The sequence below is a fragment of the Carlito syrichta genome, unplaced genomic scaffold (genome assembly GCF_000164805.1).
Source record: "Carlito syrichta isolate Samal-C Ts95f unplaced genomic scaffold, Tarsius_syrichta-2.0.1 Scaffold313978, whole genome shotgun sequence".
NCBI lineage: Eukaryota > Metazoa > Chordata > Mammalia > Primates > Tarsiidae > Carlito > Carlito syrichta.
The window spans coordinates 113308-133481 of record NW_007258074.1 but is presented as its reverse complement, the minus strand read 5'-3'; the positions used below and the strand labels follow the sequence as shown (position 1 = coordinate 133481).

At 39.7% G+C, this 20174-nt stretch overlaps 1 protein-coding gene across 3 annotated transcripts in view; it reads left to right on the top strand.

Annotated features, from left to right (window-relative positions):
- NF1 (neurofibromin 1) overlaps window positions 1–20017 on the top strand; it is a 200159-nt gene extending 180142 nt beyond the window's left edge. For all 3 annotated transcript variants that reach the window (XM_021718895.1, XM_021718894.1, XM_021718893.1), the window contains 4 exons: window positions 744–886; window positions 1796–1842; window positions 2963–3179; window positions 16732–20017. In XM_021718895.1, coding sequence (XP_021574570.1) covers window positions 744–886; window positions 1796–1842; window positions 2963–3179; window positions 16732–16874 — 550 coding nt within the window. In that variant the 3' untranslated portion in view covers window positions 16875–20017. The remainder of the gene's footprint in view (window positions 1–743; window positions 887–1795; window positions 1843–2962; window positions 3180–16731) is intronic.
- The last annotated feature ends 157 nt before the right edge of the window (window positions 20018–20174 follow it).

Genomic DNA, 20174 nt, shown 5'->3' with positions numbered 1-20174 from the left:
CTCTACAATAAATCAAAAATTAGCCGGGCGTGGTAGCACGTGCCTGTAGTTCCAGCTACGGAAGGATCGCCAGAGCCTGGCAGGTTGAGGCTGCGGTGGCCGGGAGCAGCCACTGCACTCCAGTCAGGGTGACAGAGTGAGACTCCAACTCAAAAAAAAAAAAGCTTAGGAAAAGTATTACCTAGTAACATGCACTGGTTGCAAAGAGGGGGAAGTGAGAGAGCGTGAGAGTGATTTTAGCTTTGAAATCATGGGTTTAAGTGGAGGCTAAGACTAGTGTTTGTGAAGAGCATCTTATTCTTTCATAAGGGCTAAAATAATATTAGTCTCAAAGTTTTCAAATTTAAATAACCCAAAGAAACTTGAGAAATTCTATTCCTAATGTAGGCCTTCTATATCATGTGATTCTTTTCCTTTTTTATTGTTAATCTTTTTTTTAAATTTAGAATTTTATAGAGTTAGGCCTGTCATTTTTACCATCTATAGTTAAATGTGGCTACTTGACATGACTAGTTGTTTGTATCATATTTTCTCTGATGACTAAAAACAAAACAAAAGACAAATCCAAAAAGCAAACATACACACATGTTCATTATAGAAAATTTGGAAAATGTAGAAATGCATCAGAAAGTAAAAAGCAATTTTGGCATATTGTTCTGGGAATATATATTATGTTTTCCAGTATTCATTTTCATTTAGTTTTCTGCTAAAATGTTCCTCTGTTGACATCTAATTTTTTTTAGGCACAATTTGTTGGACTCTAAGATCAATACCCTGCTGTCCTTGTGCCAAGATCCAAATTTGTTAAATCCAATTCATGGAATTGTGCAGAGTGTGGTCTACCATGAAGAATCCCCACCACAATACCAGACATCTTATCTGCAAAGTAAATAAATGTGTCGGGAGAAGGTGGTTGGTGAACTTGCTAACTTGTACGCTGTTGGAGCATGCATTGACTTCAGAATTATTTATAAGGGATAGCCTTGTTCACACTTTTCTTTCTGTATGCCATTTTCTGACTCTCTTAATTATGTGTGCAGTATAACTGGTTGACAGCTTTTTTTTTTATTAAAATCTGGTTTTATACTGAGTATATTTTAAGTAAGTTTTAGTCTGCTTTGGCACTGATTCTTTTTAAAAGTGTTTTAGCCAGGCACAGTGGCTTCTTCCTGTAATTCTAGTACTTTGAAGGATTGCCTGAGCCTAGGGATTCAAGACCAGTCTGGACAACTGGTCTCTACAATTAAAAAAAAAAATTAGCCAGTCGTGGTGGCATGTACTTGTAGTTCCAGCTACCTGGAAGGCTGAGGCAGAAGGATTGTCTGAGCCCACTAGATGGAGGCTATGATGACCGTGAGCATGCCACTATACTCTAGCCTGGGCGACAGAGTAAAACTTCGACTGAAAAAAAAATCAATTTAAAAATAAATAAAGTGTTTGAATCCCAGTGCCTTGGGAGACTAAGGTGAGAAGATTGCTTAGACTGACCTGGGCAACGTAGTGAGGCCTCATCTCTACAAAAAAAATTTTTTTTAATTAGCCAGATGTGGTGGGGCATACCTGTAATCCCAACTATTTGGGAAACTAAGGTGGGAGGAATGCTTGAGCTCCAGAGTTCAAGACTATGCTCTAACCTGGGTAACAGTGAGAACTTGTCGCCAAAAAAATAAATAAGAATAATAATGTTTTAGTGTGTGCATAGGTTTTATATATCATTAACTATGCAACTTACTTAATTTCTGTTACAATTAAAAGATGTATCGCTTGTTACAGAGTAACATTTGATTTGTTGCAGGTTTTGGTTTTAATGGCTTGTGGCGGTTTGCAGGACCCTTTTCAAAGGTAAGAAAATACATTCCTCTCTAACTTTTGACATAACAAAAGTTTTTGTCCATATTTGTGTGCCTGCTTTAAGAACACATAATATGCTGAGAAACAGAATAGTGACCACAATAAATGTGTTGTTTTTATTAAAAGTTTTCACCACAAAATTTTTTCTAAGAGGCAGCACCTTTAATATGTTTGTATAGTCATTATTACAACAACAACAACAAAAATCCTCAATTGATGCTCAACTTTCCAGAAGGGTGTGATGAACTTCTGTGAAACTTTTCTGTTCTTAGTTCCTTGTGTGTTCGAGTAGCAAGGAGCATTACCCATGGTTAAAATCTATTTCGTGAAAACACTTTTACTTCCAGCCTGTTGGATCAGATGCATTCTTCTCTGGATTTATCCTCATTTACTCCTGTTCACTTTGTTCCTTGATTGGCATTAGCAGATACGGTGCTACATACATAACACATGTTTAATTATTTTCTCTGTATCTGGTCTCTCTCCAAAGTGATTTAAGTTCCTTGAAGGCAGGACTTCTATTTCTTCCCTGAGCAGTTTCTAGGGCAGTGTTCTAGATACGGGGGGTGCTAAACCAATATGAATTATCTAAACCTTGTTCAAATTTCAAGAATTGGGTATTTCATTTCACTATTACTGAATATCTGCTGACATGCAAAGGTTGTCATTAAAAAAAGTAGGCCTGAATCACAGAAATAAGTATATCATAACAGGAGTGTTTGCAGTTGAATTGGCAGTAACCCTCTGCGCCCCTCACGGTGTCTGGAATGATGATGCTCTGCTCATTTTCTTTGTTTTGGAAAATTGGCTCGACATCATTCCTGATGATTGTATTGTCTCAGTATTAAATCCAGTCTGTCTTATGCATGGCGTTCAGAAATTGCAGGCTCATCTGGAAGCTTTAAGTGTAGGCTGAATAAAATTCCCTGTTGTAAGTCCTATAGTAGCCTATAAATATTACTCCCCTCCTCTTTTAAAGGATAAGTAATAGAAACAAAGCAAGAAAAATAGTAAATTAAGCCCAAAACAAAAATTGAATCAATCTTTTTTGGCTTCAGAGGGGATTTTTTTTTTTTAAGGAGCTAAAATAATTTCCTATTTTCCATTACAGCAAACACAAATTCCAGACTATGCTGAGCTTATTGTTAAGTTTCTTGATGCCTTGATTGACACGTACTTGCCTGGAATTGATGAAGAAACCAGTGAGGAGTCCCTCCTGACACCCACATCTCCTTACCCTCCTGCACTGCAGAGCCAGCTTAGTATCACTGCCAACCTTAACCTCTCTAATTCCATGACCTCACTTGCAACTTCCCAGCATTCCCCAGGTCAGTAAATATGATCTTCATATGACTTTGAGTGATAATATTAAGATACCAACATTAGGAATTCCCTTTTGATCAGTTTATTGCAGATTTTGCTCCTTTTCCTCATGAGATTCACCTTATATTTCTTCTTTACCTTGTAGCTGACTTGAATTTTGTAATTCTATAAAACTTTTTACTTTCAAACAAGATGTACATAAGACAGTGAAATGTTAAAATGTCTACATAGTACTCCAATGTTGATAAGTTTTTGGAGTTTAGACAAGAAGAGCAACCAAAGCCACTTTACTCTGTAAGTGAACAGAACTATAATTCCTTTACTAGATATACTAACATTGCCCCAAGGGCTTCTGTGTCTCTGATACAGCATACTGTATTCAAAACACTCATACACACACATAAAATTTAATAGTACCCCACTTCCTTCCTGCCAGCAAGAACTCAGCCATCCATAGACCAACCTGAAACTCTGAAAGTAAATATATAACCAAACAGAAAAAGTCATCTCTGAAAAATAGCCTCTTAAAACCCATAAACATACTCCTTACTGTAGAGTTACTGGAAGTTCCAAGTGGGGAAAGTATACCAGTTCAACATGCAACTTGGAGGTAAACACAATGAGAAATATTAATAGCTAATAGCTCAGGTGGGACTGAGATGAGCAAGATGGAAGAAATGGCAAGCCTACAGAACTCTGAACCCACTCAGTGTTGGAGTCAGTGGTTTTATACAGCTCTGATCGACACTGGTGGTAGTGTTCATTACAGAACTTACTCTGTTATGTGTGTTGTGACAGTGAGTAATGAAGGAAGGCTTTTGTTATGGTCATGTTTTCTGTTTAAAATTACATTATCTGAAAAATTCACTTCTGAAACATCATTCTGTAAGGAAAAGTTCTTACAGTTCTTTTAATTGTTAGTGTGGATTTTCTTTTTCAAAAAATCAAATAATAACTATTCTATGATGGTTAGGATGTATAAATAGAAGTTCCAGCTTATGATCATAGTTTTGCATGAACATTTCAATGTATATAGTTTTGAAGGTTCTGAAGAATTTGGCAAGTATAATACCCAATCAATATTGTAAACAGTTATGTGAGATAGCTGTTCAGTTATTAAGCTTTTGTCAGCAGAGGAAACAAGCTATTTATTTCAGCATTTATTAGCTATCTTAGAGTTAATCCTTTTTCCCCCAAGAAATAAGAGAAGTCTCTCGCCAGCTTTTTTCCCCCATATAGCCATGTTTGTTTGCCCTCTGCTGCTTATTCTCTTGGACATTGTTTCTCCAAGTATGATATCAGACCAGCAGTATTTCAACTGCAAAGACCAGGGCAAAACTTAAAATTTACTTTCTTCCAGATTTTGCAGCCACTGAATTCCTTCCTTCCTTCCCTCCCTCAGCCCCAATAAACTCTTAGCATTTTGGAACTGGGGACCATGCAGGTAATTTAGTGCTAGGCTCACAATGTTGTGTGCAGTGATGAGACTGAGTTTTAGAAGGATCAAGTTAATTGCTTTAGTACACAGCTCTTATCTAGAGTCAAGGCCAGTGCTCTTCTATCACATTCATTACTTCCATGGCTGGCTGTCTAATTATCTGTCTGTGTATGTTCCTTTCCCTCTTTCCTTCATGTATTTGTTTGTTTATTTCTCATTATTTCTGTATACCTTTCCTTAAATCCACCATTTCTTTTCTTCTATAGAGCTATTTTCTGGGTTATTTGTTGTTTATAATAGTTGAGCACTATAGTTGATCACAGTTATAAAATGAGTACACTCTGTCTATATTTGACCTGGTTTTTTTTTTAATGTTTGATTCATTTTGACCAAATTTTTGCCTCTTGGACTACTAAAGTGGTATTAAACATGTCAAAATGATTAGTTGTTTTTATTGAAGTTTTAAACCCAGACTAATTGTTAGGAGGATTTCTGCCTACCCTCTTCCACTAATGGAGACAGTTAAATAATCTGGTTGAGAATACAGTGCCATCCCAGGTTCCCCTGCTAGTGGATTAGTTGCTTATGTCCATTGTTGGTTGGACATTTGCTACATCATTTGCTTTTTGTAAAACAGTCTCATTCTTCAATCTCTTAGAGTTGTTTATTAAAATCAGAATAGCATGTATAATTTTGGTTACAGTTTTTTTTTGGGGGGGGGGGTTTTTTTTTGAGTCAGAGTCTCACTGTTGCCCAGGCTGGAGTGCAGTGGCATGCTGCTCATGGCCACCGCAGGCCCAACCTGCTGGGCTCAGGTGTTCCTTCTGTCTCAGCCTTCCAAGTAGCTGGCTCCACAGGTACACGCCACCATGCCTGGCTAATTTTTTTATTGTAGAGACGAGGTCTCACCAAGTTACCCAGGTTGGTCTCAAACCCCTGGCCTCAGGCAATCCTCTTGCTTCCACCTCTCAAAGTGCTGATTACAGATGTGAGCCACCACACCCAGCTGGTTACAGTTTTAAACCAATGATGTCACCTCCAGTAATTCTCCAAAAATGGTGCCTGAGTAGACTATTGCACCCAGGAAATCTCTGACTATTCACAAAAGAAACTGAAGCTTTAAAAGTAATCAAATCAATGAAGTAGAATAATGGTGTTCAGCTTTTCCTGTATCTAAATTGTGTGACCTCTGGTTTGTCAGATTATTTACTACATGTTTTTTGGAGAAAGGGTTTATCCTTCCTTCCTTCCTTCCTTTCTTTTCTTTCTTTTCTTTCTTTTCTTTCTTTGTTTTGTCAGAGTCTCACTCTGTTGCTGCTGAAGTGCTGTGACATGCTCATGGCCACCCAGCCTCGACCTGCTGGATTCAGGTGATCCTTCTGCCTCAGCCTTCCAAGTAGCTGGAACTGTAGGCATGTGCCATCACACCTGACTAATTTTTCGATTTATTGTAGAGATGAGGTCTTGCCAAATTGCCCAGGCTAGTCTTGAGCCCCTGGGCTTAGGCAATCTTCTTGCCTCCGCCTCCCAAATTGCTGGAATTACAGGTGTGAACCACCACACCTGGCCAAGTTTATCTTTTCAAAAGTAACTTTACTCTCCCACAAAATCCATTTGTCTCTCTAAATTGTGGCCCCATCCTCACAAAGGGATCCTGTTTTATCTGTGTACCTAATGATTGTGTTTTTGTCATTTCCTCTTATGAAATACCTCTTAAAGGTAATAGTTGATACTTTGTAAGTAGGTGTATTGCTTCATTTAGCTTTATGTAATCTTATGTCCTTATCTCCTCATTTCTTTATGGAATGCTGAGTTTGCTGATGAATCTTTTCCAGATTCCTAACTTGGTCCAGCATTTCAACTTTGCTATTTAGTTGTATAGAAACCAAAATATTTCCTTATTTCCACTCCCAGCAACCAAATCCCAAGCAGTCATATTTAAAGAATATTTAAAGTTCCTGAAATGGAACTTAAGTGTGACTTGCCATCAAATTACCCAGCATCAACCTGCATCCAGTCGACTGAGATTGAAGCCGATGAAGACTCTATTTCAAAAAGCAAAAGTTACTGATCTGCACAAAGTCAGCCCTTTGCTGCAAATTTTTCATGTCAGTGCAAGACTCTGCTTTTTAGATCTTTGGTGTGTAGCAGGATCAGCTGCTAAGCTGTATTTTTGTTTGTTCTCCAACATTGTCTGCTAACAAATCAACAAGATAAGAGATTCATAAACCTCCATCCTCCTTCCCCAGCAATTGGCCTTATGTAAATAAAAAATGTTGGTGGTACTTCATTTGTTACTAGTTTTGAGGAAGTGGGTGATGGTCACTTGCATAAGGCAGTCACCTCCAAAAATCACCATAGACCACTTGTCCATCCCTACATCTAAAAATACATAAATGATTGTCTTTTGAATCCCTCCCTAGTAGAAAATAAACTTGGCATCAGTGGAGCCAAGGTACTGTACCCAGGACCCAGTGTATATAAAATCATATATATTTTTTTTAGTCAGAGTCTCACTCTGTCACCCAGGTTGGAGTGCAATGGCATGGTCATTGCTACTGCAGCCTCCACCTGCTAGGCTGAGGCAATCCTTCCACAGCAGCCTCTTGAGTAGCTGGGACTACAGGTGAACACCACCACACTCAGCTAATTTTTTTATTTATTGTAGAGACAAGGTCTCGCCAAGTTGCCCAAGTTGGTCTCAAAACCCTGGGCTCAGGCAATCCTCCCGCCTTTGCCTCCCAAAGTGCTGGGATTACAGGCCTGAGTCACCACGCTTGGCTAAAGTCATATTTTGATTGCTTCTATATAAACCATTTTATTTCAAGTATATATTTCAAGTACAGTCTCCTTGCATCCTCTTTACATTTCAAAGAGCAAGTACATTAGAAATAAAGATCCAGTTGGAGTTAAATGGGTTTAGTACTTATCAAAAAGAAATTAAGTGGATCTATTTCCAAAGTATTAAAAAATTTAATTTGTGCTGTATCAGGATCTCCTAATATTCTTCACATTGTAATTTATTTCAATAAACATTTAACACCTATTGTTTAGGTATAAGTTAGGCATTCTGGGGCATTTAAAGATGAGAAGCCCCGATCACCAAGAACTTGACAGTTTTTACCCATAGATCTCAGTACTGGGCTTTAAGTTAAAGTTATTTCCTTCTGATCCATATGTAGCAAATTCTAAGTATATACAGTTTATTTGACTTTTAAGTACAAGATCAGTACTATCAATATAAGATAATCAAAATTCCAGGTATTTATCCTATAGATATGCATTGTTTACTATATGCAAGGGGCTCTTAGCATATGACACCTGCTTCTAATCGATTTCAAAACAGTATGGGCCGTAAAGTGTACCCAGATAACTCTTTTGACCTCTTTTGATACTTGTACTTACTACTATAAAGTATTCTGATTCAAAGGGATATTTGGGTAGAAGAATCAGGTAATAATTATCGCAAACGTTTTATAAGACATTTTGACTTCAAAAAATGTGAGTTTTTTTTTTTTTAACAAAAACAAGTAAGCTGTGATCTATTTAAATGTTTTTGACTTGAAAAAAAGTATTTAGCATTTTTTATTAGTTCATTTTACTGTTATTATTGAAACATGAATTTTTTAGAACAAAGACATACTTGAATTTCTTCTACTCTATATTTGAGCTTCATCCAAGCCTGTCAATCATTCTCTCATTTTGCTTCTGTAATACAGACCTCCCTCCTGGGAAACTAGATGGATCAGGGAGTAATCATAAGTATTCTTTAATCAATAGTGCTGATATTGGTGTGTACAGGGGGTTATTTCATCAAAACTCTTTTTTTTTTTTTTTTTTTTTTAAGTCAGGGTCTCACTTTGTCTCCCAGGCTGGAGTGTAGTAGCATGATCACGGCTTACCTTAGCCACAAACTCCTAGGCTCAGGTAATCCTTCCACCTCAGCCTCCTGAGTCACTGGAACTACAGGCATGTGCCACCACACCTGGCTAATTGTTATATTTTTTGTAGAGACGAGGTCTTACTATGTTGCCTAGGCTGGTCTTGAACTCCTGGGCTCAGACAGTCCTCCTACCTTGGCCTCCCAAAAGTGCTGGGATTATAGGTGTGAGCCCCTGAGCTTGGCCTTCTTGAAAGAGACTTAAACCTCTTTATTTTGAGACCACATAAGAGCTCTGAAATGATTTTAATGTTTAGAGAACTGTATATGGTATCACTAGAGCCTTATTTAATTTTTTTCTTGATTTGCTTTCCTTCTTTTTCTTTGCTATTAACCTGTGTTTAAAGGAGAAAAATAACTTTAGTTGAGCAATTGCTTCTTCTAATTCCTGCTAATTTTTCAACTCGTTCAGTTTAATTCTTAATTTAAACTAAAGTTCTTAATTCTAAAATAAGTGGTAGAAATACATTCTGTAGGAATTGTAAGTTCTATAATTTACTTATGAATATCTATGAAATTAATGATCAGAATTCAATAATTAAAACCAGATTCCTTCTGCAAACCAAATAACATAATAATTGTTATCCAGTATCTAGTCATGTTTCACCCTTTTTTAAAATCTCGTTGGATATCTCTCACTTTGTGTTTTCTCTCATTCTGTCTGTGAAGCTTCTCTGCCTTGCTCTAAATCCGCAGTTTTCATGCAGCTGTTCCCTCATCAAGGTACTCTCTCCTTTCATCATCTTGCATGAAACACTGCTCCTCCCTCGCATTTATCCTGGGCACACGGCATGAGACTACACCTGCCAGTCCTTGTGTGCTTAGTCTGGATTAGACACCTGAGGAACTTGTAGAGGCCTTACTTCCTAGGGTCTGGCACTTCTGGAGCCGCAGGGCCCATGTGTTTCCTGTCTCCTGAGGGAGCTGCGCTACTTGCCTCGAGCCATGGCCTTGGACCAACCCAGGCAGGACACCAAGAAGCTCAAGGGAGAGTCGGCCTATGGAGAAAAGGCAGGATACGTGGTTTGGTGACGATGTGTTTAGTTTAGGAAGTAGTTGTTTTCCCAAATATAAAGCCAACCTTGGTGTTTCCTTAGAATTTAAAGCTGGCTAACCTCTCTGTCATCTGTGTTTAGAAAAAGGAATATGGGCATTAATTAGCAATAAGACTAAGAAGAAAAAATGTGACAGCCGGGCTCAGTGGCTCAGCCTGTAATCCCGCGCTTTGGGAGGCTGAGGTGAGTGGATTGCCTGAGCCAGTGGGTTCAAGACCCGCCTGGGCAACTTGGCGAGACCTCATCTCTACAATAAATCAAAAATTAGCCAGGCGTGGTAGTGCACGCCTGTAGTTCCAGCTACTTGGAAGGCTGAGGCAGAAGGATCGCTGGAGCTCAGCAGGTCGAGGCTGTGGTGGCCAGGAGCGGCCACTGCACTCCAGTCTGGGCAACAGAGTGAGACTCCAACTCAAAAAAAAGAAGAAGAAGAAAAAATGTGACCTGCTTGTGTTTAATGTATAGAATATCCCTTTTCTTTCTTTTATTCTCCTGTAATTATTGTATAGAAAGATTAGACCAAAATAGAAAAAGAAGTGTTAGCAATTGGTGAAAGTCCGTTAAAAAGTTTTAATTCTTATAGTTACAATTTTGTATATCTAGCTCAAAATGAAAAGCATTTCTAAATATATATTTAATACGTCTCCATGAATGTATTTATTGTATAGTTTAAGAACAAGCTAAACCGGGCATGGTGGCGCACACCTGTAATCCCAACACTTTGGGAGGCTTAAGCAGGAGGATTGCTTGAGCCCAGGAGTTCAAGACCTGCTTAGGCAACATAGCAAGACCTTGTCTCTACAAAAATTTTTAAAAACTAGCCGGGCATGGTGACATATGCCTGTAGTCTCAGCTACTTAGGAGGCTGAGGCAGAAGGATCATCTAAGCCCAGGAGATTGAGGCTGCAGTGAGCCGTGATCGTGCCACTGCACTCCAAACCTGGGCAACAAAGTGAGACTTCAGCTTAAAAGAAAGAAAGAGCCAAAGTTATCTTTTCTTCTAAGATTTATTATATTTTTATTTTATTTATATTAGCTTCAGTAATTTTACAAATTCCAGCACAAAATTCAAGTACTATGTGTTTGTTTTAAAACTCAGTATATAACCTGGTCTTTTTTACTTCAAGTATTAGGAGCATCTTAATTTGTAATTATTTTATCTATGTGCAAAATGTCTTCACATGGACTATTTTATCTGGATTCTTCTAAAAAGCCTTTGAAATAGGCAAGTCGCCGGGCTCGGTGGCTCAGCCTGTAATCCTGCGCCTTTGGGAGGCTGAGGTAAGTGGATTGCCTGAGCCCGAGAGTTCGAGACCTGCCTGGGCAGCGAGACCTCATCTCTACAATAAATAAAAAAATCAGCCAGGCGTGGTAGCATGCGCCTGTAGTTCCAGCTATTTGGAAGGCTGAGGCAAAAGGATCGCCGGAGCCCAGCAGGTCAAGGCTACGGTGGCCGGAAGCTACCACTGCACTCCAGTCTGGGCGACAGAGTGAGACTCCAACTCAAAAAAAAGAAAAAGAAATAGGCGAGTCTGTTGTTATCCTTAATTGCCAGATTAAGAACTAGAACAAGGCCAGGGGCGGTAGCTCAAGCCTATAATCCCAGCACTTTGAGAGGCCGAGGTGAGAGGATTGCTTGAGCTCAGGGATACAAGACCAGCCTGGGCAACTTGGTGAGACCCTTTCTCTACAATAAATCAAAACATAAGCCAGGCGTGGTAGTGCACGCCTGTAGTTCCAGCTACTTGGGAGGCTGAGGCAGAAGGATCCCCTGAGCCCAGCAGGTTGAGGCTGCTGTGTCCGTGAGCGTTACTACTGCACTCCAGCCTGGGCAACAGGGTGAGACTCCAACTCAAAAATAAATAAATGATGAAGGAAGGAAGGAGGGAGCGAGGGAGGGAAAGAAAGAAAATGAATGAACCATAATGAAATAGTTCTGATTCAACCAAGACTCAAACCTGGGTCTTCTGACATGTTTGCCTGCCCATACATGTAATTAAGAGTTTTCTGGCAAGCCTGCCATATTGCATTGTGATAGAAAAGGCAGTCAGGTCACCTGCTAGTACGTCCATGCAGGGTGTGGGAGATTCAGGCTGTGTCTTACCAGCCTACCATTTGTGTAGTATAACTTCTAACAATTTACCCAACCCATCTTCCCTCAGCTTCTCAAGAGCTAAAAGATATTCAATTATTTTATTATTTCATGAAAATGTTAGGTTCCAGTTTGGGAAACCAAAGGTTTGTTTGTTTTTTCCAATTTTTTCTTTTAAAGATATGGGTTAGGTATATGAATGTTCATTATGCAGGTACCCTTGTTGATGAGGTGTGCACCTTCCCTCCCTTGGCAGTTTCCCACTACTACCAATCCTCAAAGGTGTTTTTTTTAAATAGGTGATTAAAAAATTGTTTTAGGATCTGTCCTGTTGGAGCTATATCATCAATTGTCAAAATAAACAAAATGGGATACCTGCCTTCAAGGAACTCAAGTTCTAGCAGGGGAGATAGACATATAATTTTAGTAGTGATAATGGAATCTTACAGTAATTTTCCCTACTTACTCAACTCACTGAGTTTTGGCCAGTAGAACCTTCTATTTAGGGTTTTGGCTTTCCAGGACCCACCTCAATTCACGGAAGCATAGTGCTGTAGATTTACTGCTGCAGAGAATTTCCAGCTTCTTCTGCCCTACATGTTTATACCCGACTGCATGTTTGACCACAGCATATCTGTAGGGGAATTTAAACTAGGAAATCAGGACCAGAGAAGCTTTAGCTTTATGGCCTTTGAGTAGTAGTCTCTGGGTTTCCATCAGCCACCTCTGGGTGTTTGCTTTTGCGCCCACTAAGGACCAGGAGGAAGAGCCAGTTTCTAGTGGGAAAAGAGAGACCAGAGCACAAAGCTTCAGAAGGGCTCTGATGAGGGTAAGTGCAGCGCCAAGGCCTTCTCACCAGCTTAAAACATAGCGTGTACCCATGCAAGATGAATTCTGTCTTCACTGGATGACAGTGAATTCTATTAGCCTGGCTGATGAATTCTATCAGCCTGGCTGATAACCTGAGAGTTTTTCCTATAAAATGTCAAGACAGAGTTCCTCACTAGCTCCTAGAGAGATTTCCAGATTTAATTTTAGAGGGTAAAAAGAACGCTGCCAGAATTCTCAGAAGTGAGAATTATGCTTAGAAACTCAAATGCCAGAACTAGACACTATGATGATCATTCTGTTTCATACTAACTTGGCTCTTTCAAGATGCTGTATTTTGGTGTAAATATAGTACATATTTAATCTTTTTTTTAAATGACCCTCCAAGACTCTTCTGTTCGTTTCTCCCTTGATCCTCACAGTAAAACATCTTTGCTGTAAAGTCAAACTTAGACTCATAAGTACACCACATCTACCTGTGTGTGACTTGCAGAATTGGGTCACTAAAGAGGAAGAAAACACATTCCAAAAACAAGACTTGAATTGAGAAGAAAGTTGAATTTGAGAGTAGAAATAGAACATCAACCTTTCCCACACCATTGATGCTTTTGACCATGAGTGACAGGCTGACAAGTCAGCTATACTTTAAAGCTTTTAATAAGCAGACTTGTTAGGAAAAAAAATTGGAAAGTTGGGGGGGCGGGGGAACGGAAGAAAAAACCATCCACAATGCTGCTATCCTAAGATATAATCACTGTTTATTAACATTTCAGTTAATAAACTCCTTCCAGTTTCTTTTCTTTACATAGTTGAGGTCATAGCTTGCTTCTTACCCTTAACATTTGACAGGAGATAAATAAGCCTTTTTTACATTATTATTTTGAGGTTTGGGGGGGTTTTGCCAAACAAAACAGAAAATGGAATATCTTTAAAGATGTCTTCACCCCAGTGACTTAATCTACATGACTACAGCTTATATAATTTTAAGTCCTCAGAATACCACTGAGCAGGCCCTTGTGCCCAAACAGAAGCATCACCACCTTACAATGTAATGACTTTTTCCCCCTCATATCTGGTGAGCCATGGTAGAAAGGCTGCACCAGAGGTAGACACACAAGAAAGAGCCCAGGGTGGCAGATTGCTGGCAGAGAGCCATAGCCCCTCCTGGTGGTCTTTCATGCTGTGTGTCCCTCCTGATGGCCACCTCCAAGTTGTCTTAAATCTTTGTCTTTCTGAGGGCCTAGTTGTGCCTGAATCTGATTTCCTTCTAAAACCCCAGATAAAAGAACTATTGGACTTGAACCTATAAGCCTCAGGCAGATTTAAGGAAGTGGAAAGGTCAGATACACAGACAGGTTCATAATGATTTCAGATGGAGGACACCAAAGGGAAAAAGAAAAGTTTTGTCTTTGCTTCTAAAAATATGATATCACCCCCTGGAGTTCAGGGGTCGTATGCTTTATGGCTCTGAATTGCAGTGATCCAGCCATCACATTTAAAGATGAAGCATTCAGTTTAATCAATGTTTATTGAAAGTACTTTTTCAATTTGTTGAAAAAATAATCAACTAGATTTTATAGGGAAAGAATTGATTAATAGATGATTTTTGCCCTTCTACGTACTTTTACTCTAACAGAGGAAATAAGATGTATATACAAGTTGTGATAGTATAGGCAAAAGTTTCATGAAAGAAATAGAGATGCGGAAAAAATATGGGTTGATTCTGTCTTGCAGAGATAGGTAAGACAATTTAAAGAGTTGGCACAGCACAAAGAAGTTTAAGGCACAATTAGGAGATGGTGAGCAACCTGCTTTTAGTTTTGTTATTTCTTTCGTAAATAGCTCTGGAAAAGATGCAGATAGATGTGCAGAGGAGAATTAAAATTGTCTGGAATTCTGTTATACAGAGAAAAGGTCTGTGAATGTTGGTTGTATTTTCTAGTCACATTTCTGTGCATACAGTGGATTAGGCTAGAGCAGGTTGGCTGCGGTGGTTCAACTGTGCTTGGCTTTGGAGAGGTGTGGCTGACATTTTAACTCTGCACTCAAATTCCTGGCATAGTGCACATGCTCTTAACAGTCACTGACAAATGCCCACGTTCCTTTGATAACTTCAAGGCAGCAAATCTCTGTAAATCAGGCTCTGTGCTTGTAGATGCTTGACGCCCTGAGCTGAATTCAGGGCTGGATCCAAGTGCAGCATGTGTGACTCCTAGAGAGATCATCTCTAGTTCATTTCCTGTTCATGAGCCAACTAACTGCTGTTGGATGCATGCTCTATAACACAGTGAATACTTCTTGACTTGGATCACTACTTTTTGTGGAAACTTTCCCATTCTCAGATTTAATGATTATTTTAAAATTCATATGGTACAGTTAAGAATAAAGTAAGTGGCCGGGCTCGATGGCTCACCCTATAATCCCAGCACTTTGGGAAGCCGAGGTGAGAGGATTGGCTTAGCCCACGGGTTTGAGACCCATCTGGGTAACTTGGCGAGACCTTGTCTCTACAATAAATCAAAAATTAGCTGGTTGTGATAGCGCGCACCTGTAGTTCCAGCTACTTGGAAGGCCGAGGTGGAAGGATCGTCGGAGCCCAGCAGGTCGAGGCTGCAGTGGCCAGGAGCGTGCCACTGCCCTCCAGCCTGGGTGATAGAATGAGACTCTAACTCAAAAAAAAAATAGGAATAAAGTAAAAATTATCTAAAATCATGCCGTCCAGAAGGAAAATATGTTGGTGAATGTTTTCCCAGCCTTTTTTTCTGTACATGGATATTTTTTTCTTCCTACTCCAAAAATTATGGTCATTGTTCTGCATCTGTAAATATATATTAAATATATAAGTAATATACATCAGCAATAGACTAAATAAATATCAGTAATTTACGTTTTGATACAAACTGCTACAATGCACCTCAGCTGTCTACTCTCCTTCCAGAAGTTACACCATAGGTAAGGACAGTCAGTCTAATTTGGGGGCAAGTTTTACTGAAGTGTAACAGAAAAGTGCGCAAATCATGTGTACTTTTAAGAAGTAAACACACTTGAAAATCCACCATTCAGATTAAGAAACAGAACATTACTGGTACCCCAAGAATCCACTCTCATGTCCCTTCAGTCACTGATTCCCTGGAGATAACCACTATCACCTTCTCAAGGCTTACCTGTCTAATTTGTAATCTTTACTAATCTGATAGGTTAAAAAAAGAAAGAAAAGTCTTGTTTTGTGTCTGGTTACTTTCTGAAGTTACCACTTTGATTATTTATAAAATTCATTGTGGAGGTTTAATCTCTGTGAGATAAATAAATGGCATCTGTTTAAGGTTGTAGAATGTGAAATAACTCACCATAGTTGGAAAGAAGCAAGGACTCTACAGCATGACCTTCGTGATATATTATTTTCTCAGTGAAAATTTGAGTTCCTTTGGGACAGGCACTGTGATTTAAAAATAAAAAGCATCTGACTTTTGTTTGAATTGGCAAATTTGCTGGAAAGATCAATACCTTCTGCTGCTGGAGAGTGTATTCCATTTAAAACTTGAGTAAGGGGATGTGGCTGACCTCTGCTGGAAGCTTCTGGTATGGTTTGGAGGAAGGAGCTCTCTTTCCTGGTGGCTGCTGGCCTTTCTTTCAGTTCAAACCTGCCCGCCTCTAGCTTTTCCTTGCAACTTCTCTTTTCTTTTTTCTTTTGCTATTTTCTGCTATGATAGCAAATTTTGCCTAACAAAATGTGACGTTTTCTGTGTGGCAAGGCCTTTATAAACACTCTAGCAGCTAACTATTGAAATATGCAAAAAAACAATTTGCCAGGTTGTATCTCATATACAAATACAGTCATACGCCACATAACAATATTCCAGTCAGCAACAGAGCACAGACGGTGGTCCCATCAGATTATAATGCCGTATTTCTACTCTCTAGATACACAAATGCCTATCATTGTGTTGCAGTGTTTAGTACAGTAACATACTACATGGGTTTGTCTCCTGGAGCAACAGGCTATCCCATATAGCCTAGGTGTGCAGTAGGCTAGACCATCTAGGTTTGTGCAGTGTACTCCATGATACTCACACAGGACAAAGCCACCTAAGGACTATCATTTCTCATAACATATCCCCGTTGTTAAGTGACACATGACTGCAAAGAGATTCAGTCCTGGAACTTAACACAGAGTGAGAGGGAGTAACTGGCTTCTGTTTCTCTCCAGGAATCGACAAGGAGAACGTTGAACTCTCCCCTACCACTGGCCACTGTAACAGTGGACGAACTCGCCACGGATCCGCAAGCCAAGTGCAGAAGCAAAGAAGTGCTGGCAGTTTCAAACGTAATAGCATTAAGAAGATCGTGTGAAGCTTGCTTTCTTTCTTTTTTAAACCAACTTGACATGGGCTCTTCACTAGTGACCCCTCCCTAGCCTTGCCCCATCCCCACATGTTGTGATGCTGCACTTCTGTTTTATAATGAACCTATCCGGTCTGCCATGTTGCCAGATGATCAAGTCTTGGAAGCATTGCCTAAATTTAATGCTGCTTTTTCTTTAGCTTTTTCCTTCTACTTTTGGCATATATCTGATGTAAACAAGTGTTCAGAACAACCGCGGAGAGAGTGGGAGGTCAGAAAACTTGAACTGAGAACATCCCAATTGTGAGAGAAGATGAATTCTTAAGTACCGCTGCCACTGGCCAGCTATGAAAGCCATTCACACAGAGCTCTGCCTTCTGTGGTTTCCCCTTCTCCATCATACAAAGTAAAGTGTTCGTCTAATTTACAGTTTTCAAGATAGAAGCTTATGGGAGAAATAATATATAACCCCAGTATGTTTAATCTGACTTTTAGCTGTGAACTTTTTTTTCAATCTTAGAAAACTGAAGGAATCCTAGAGGTCAAACCTCAGTGACTTCACATCATAAAACCACAGGCGAGGTACTTTGGGGGAGGGGATTTAGTATTTTGTAGTGGATTCTTAAAATACTAACACTTGAGTATTAGCAATAATTTCAGGAAAATAAGCGTGACCACATATATCTTAACATTAGCGAACTAAAGCTATGGGTTCTGAGGCCTTATCCAAACTCAGTCATCCAAACGAGGTTATTTTTTTCCCCTGTTGATTATCTTTTAATCTTTAAATATGCTAAAGGTTGTTTTAGTTTGTTTTGTAAGCCAAAACTATACTAAGTATAGTAATTATACATTTTTCCCTCCTCCCCTTCTTTCCTAAATAATTCTGAGCAGGGTAATCAGTGAACAAAGTATTGACAATTGTTCCCAGAAGGTAATTTTCATAGATGTTTGCATTAGCTCCATAGCAAAATGGAATGGTACGTGACATTTAGAGGAGCTAACACTTTTATTTTGTTAAATAAGTTTCCAAGAAACCTAGAGTATGATGTATATTATTATAAATTTTTTTGATGAGATGTACTTTAAATGTCTTTTCATCTTCTCCCTCCCCTCCAAAAAATCAGGAATCTCATTAGCAAAACACTTGGGTTCTGTCTGCTAGAACTGCACAGAATCACTGTGAGCATACTGGTCAGCTTGCATCAGTGTGACCATGGGACCCTGAGAGTCACTGCTGCCCTGACAGCGTGGACTGTCATGGTGCTGGAATTTCTGCGGTCATGCAGATCCAGTTTCTTCACGGTCCCTGCAGTGTGCATAGTGATTGGACTTCAGTGAGCATATCAGGATCTGGAGGTTCCAGTCGAGAACTAAACCACATTTATTACAAAGATATTATCCCCACACTCCCAGGTTTCCTCTATGTTAAGACGCAGTGGCTTTTGGGGGTTGGGGGAAGACACCCAGGGAGAGGAGGGGAGATCCTGTAGTGCTATTTCATAAGTGGATTTCAGTCAATTAAACTCCACAGCTAACTCAGTAAATCATGGTACATTTAAGTGTTCTGATTTTAATAATATACCACATTTCACATTATCCACACAGTAACAATGTAATATGTTAATGTAAATAAAACTGCTTTTGATATTCAGAAATAACAAGAATTTAATTTTTTTAATTTGTTTACAGTCCTGGGAAAAAGTAAGACTCATTTGCCAAAATAAAAGGAAAAAACTTAGTATTAAGAGTGAGTTTAACATAGAATTGTTGGAAAATATTGAAGACAGGTGCAATTAACTTTTGTTTTTGACTATTGTAGAAGCTGCTTTGGAAGAAAACGTTTCTAATAACAGAGCAGCTAAGACTGTAAAGACGCTAACAATAGAGCTGAGTTTAGAACGAGGTCAGCTTGCCAAGGGTGCCAAGCTGCTGCCTGGTCCTGGCTCCCACAGCCCAGGGCTTCTGGGGCAGAGGTCGGCTTCTTGGCCCTGGAAGAGCAGGCAATGTGTGCTTTTAATCATTTTGTTCGATGTTTTCCTCTATTTCTTTGTCGGTTTAGTGCATACGATGGTGGGTGTTGCGCTATTTTGCTTCTCCCATCAAAATAGAGAAATTTCTAAAGGTTTACTTTAAAAAATATTGCTCTTTCCATAAACAAGTTCACAAGGTATGGTATTTCATACCTCATAAAATTGATCGATCAGTGTTGCACAAATCAAAATTCAGCCTTCTTTTAACTGCAAAAATACTTTTGACCAGTATATTCTGGAAAGTTGAAATCTTACTAAGGTTTTAACTTTACCTTGTTTAAAGAACTTCTGGCTTTTGAGGAAAATCTAGCTTTCCAAGTAACTGAGATGTACAGGAGATAAATCTCTCACCATTGTGTTCCCTGAGAAATGAAACACTTTTTTTAGTCTACATGCCTGTAATCTACAAAAGAAATTCTGAAGTCAGAGCAAGTTGCCCCTTTTGCATTTGCATAATTTGTCGTCAGTTCTGTGAAGAACGTGACAAGTGATTTGTTACAAGTAATTTGTTTTGGGTTGAGGACGCTTCCCCTGACCTTTCAAAAAGGAAAACTGTAGCGCAGTCACGCTTCCGTCGTGCACAGCTGCGTGTTATGCCAGGGCTCCGCCCGAGGGTGCGCCCTCGTTTGCCAAGCTCAAATGCCTGCGCTGGCCTGGAGGACACGCGGGGGCTCCAGCCTGCGTTCACTCCACACCGGCTCGTGACTGAGCCGGGTGCGCGGACACCTCCCTGAGCAGGGGGCTCCGCCAGGGACGGGTGTCCTGGTGGCGAGGCCGAGGGCCGGCCGGCAGCCCAGCCGGGGCGTGGGCTTCAGGGGCTTTCAGATGCGTCCCGGGTTTTCGTTTTCTTGGTTTTGTTTCTACATCCCCCACCTCCCACCCAGGCATAATGAAGCATGTCTTATCAATGTTATGCAATGGACTCATACGATTCACTTAGTGTCAGCCACACCATTTTTTTTAATGCAGTATATTCACCTGTAAATAGTTTGTGTAAAATTTGACAGAAAAGTATATTTACTACACTGTAAATACATGTGATGATATATTGTATTATTTTGCTTTTTTTGTAAAGCAGTTAGTTGCTGTACATGGATAACAAACAAAAATTTGATGATTCTTGTGTTAGTATTGTTACCTTCTTCCTGCGACTGCGTTACATCCTTTAAAGCAAACGCTGTGTATCGTGAACTCCCGTCGTGTGTGGCGACGTCGCGTCCCCCGTCCGGGCCCTGCGCGGCCGGGTCTGCAGCCTCGGCCCGGGGCGCAGCCGGGC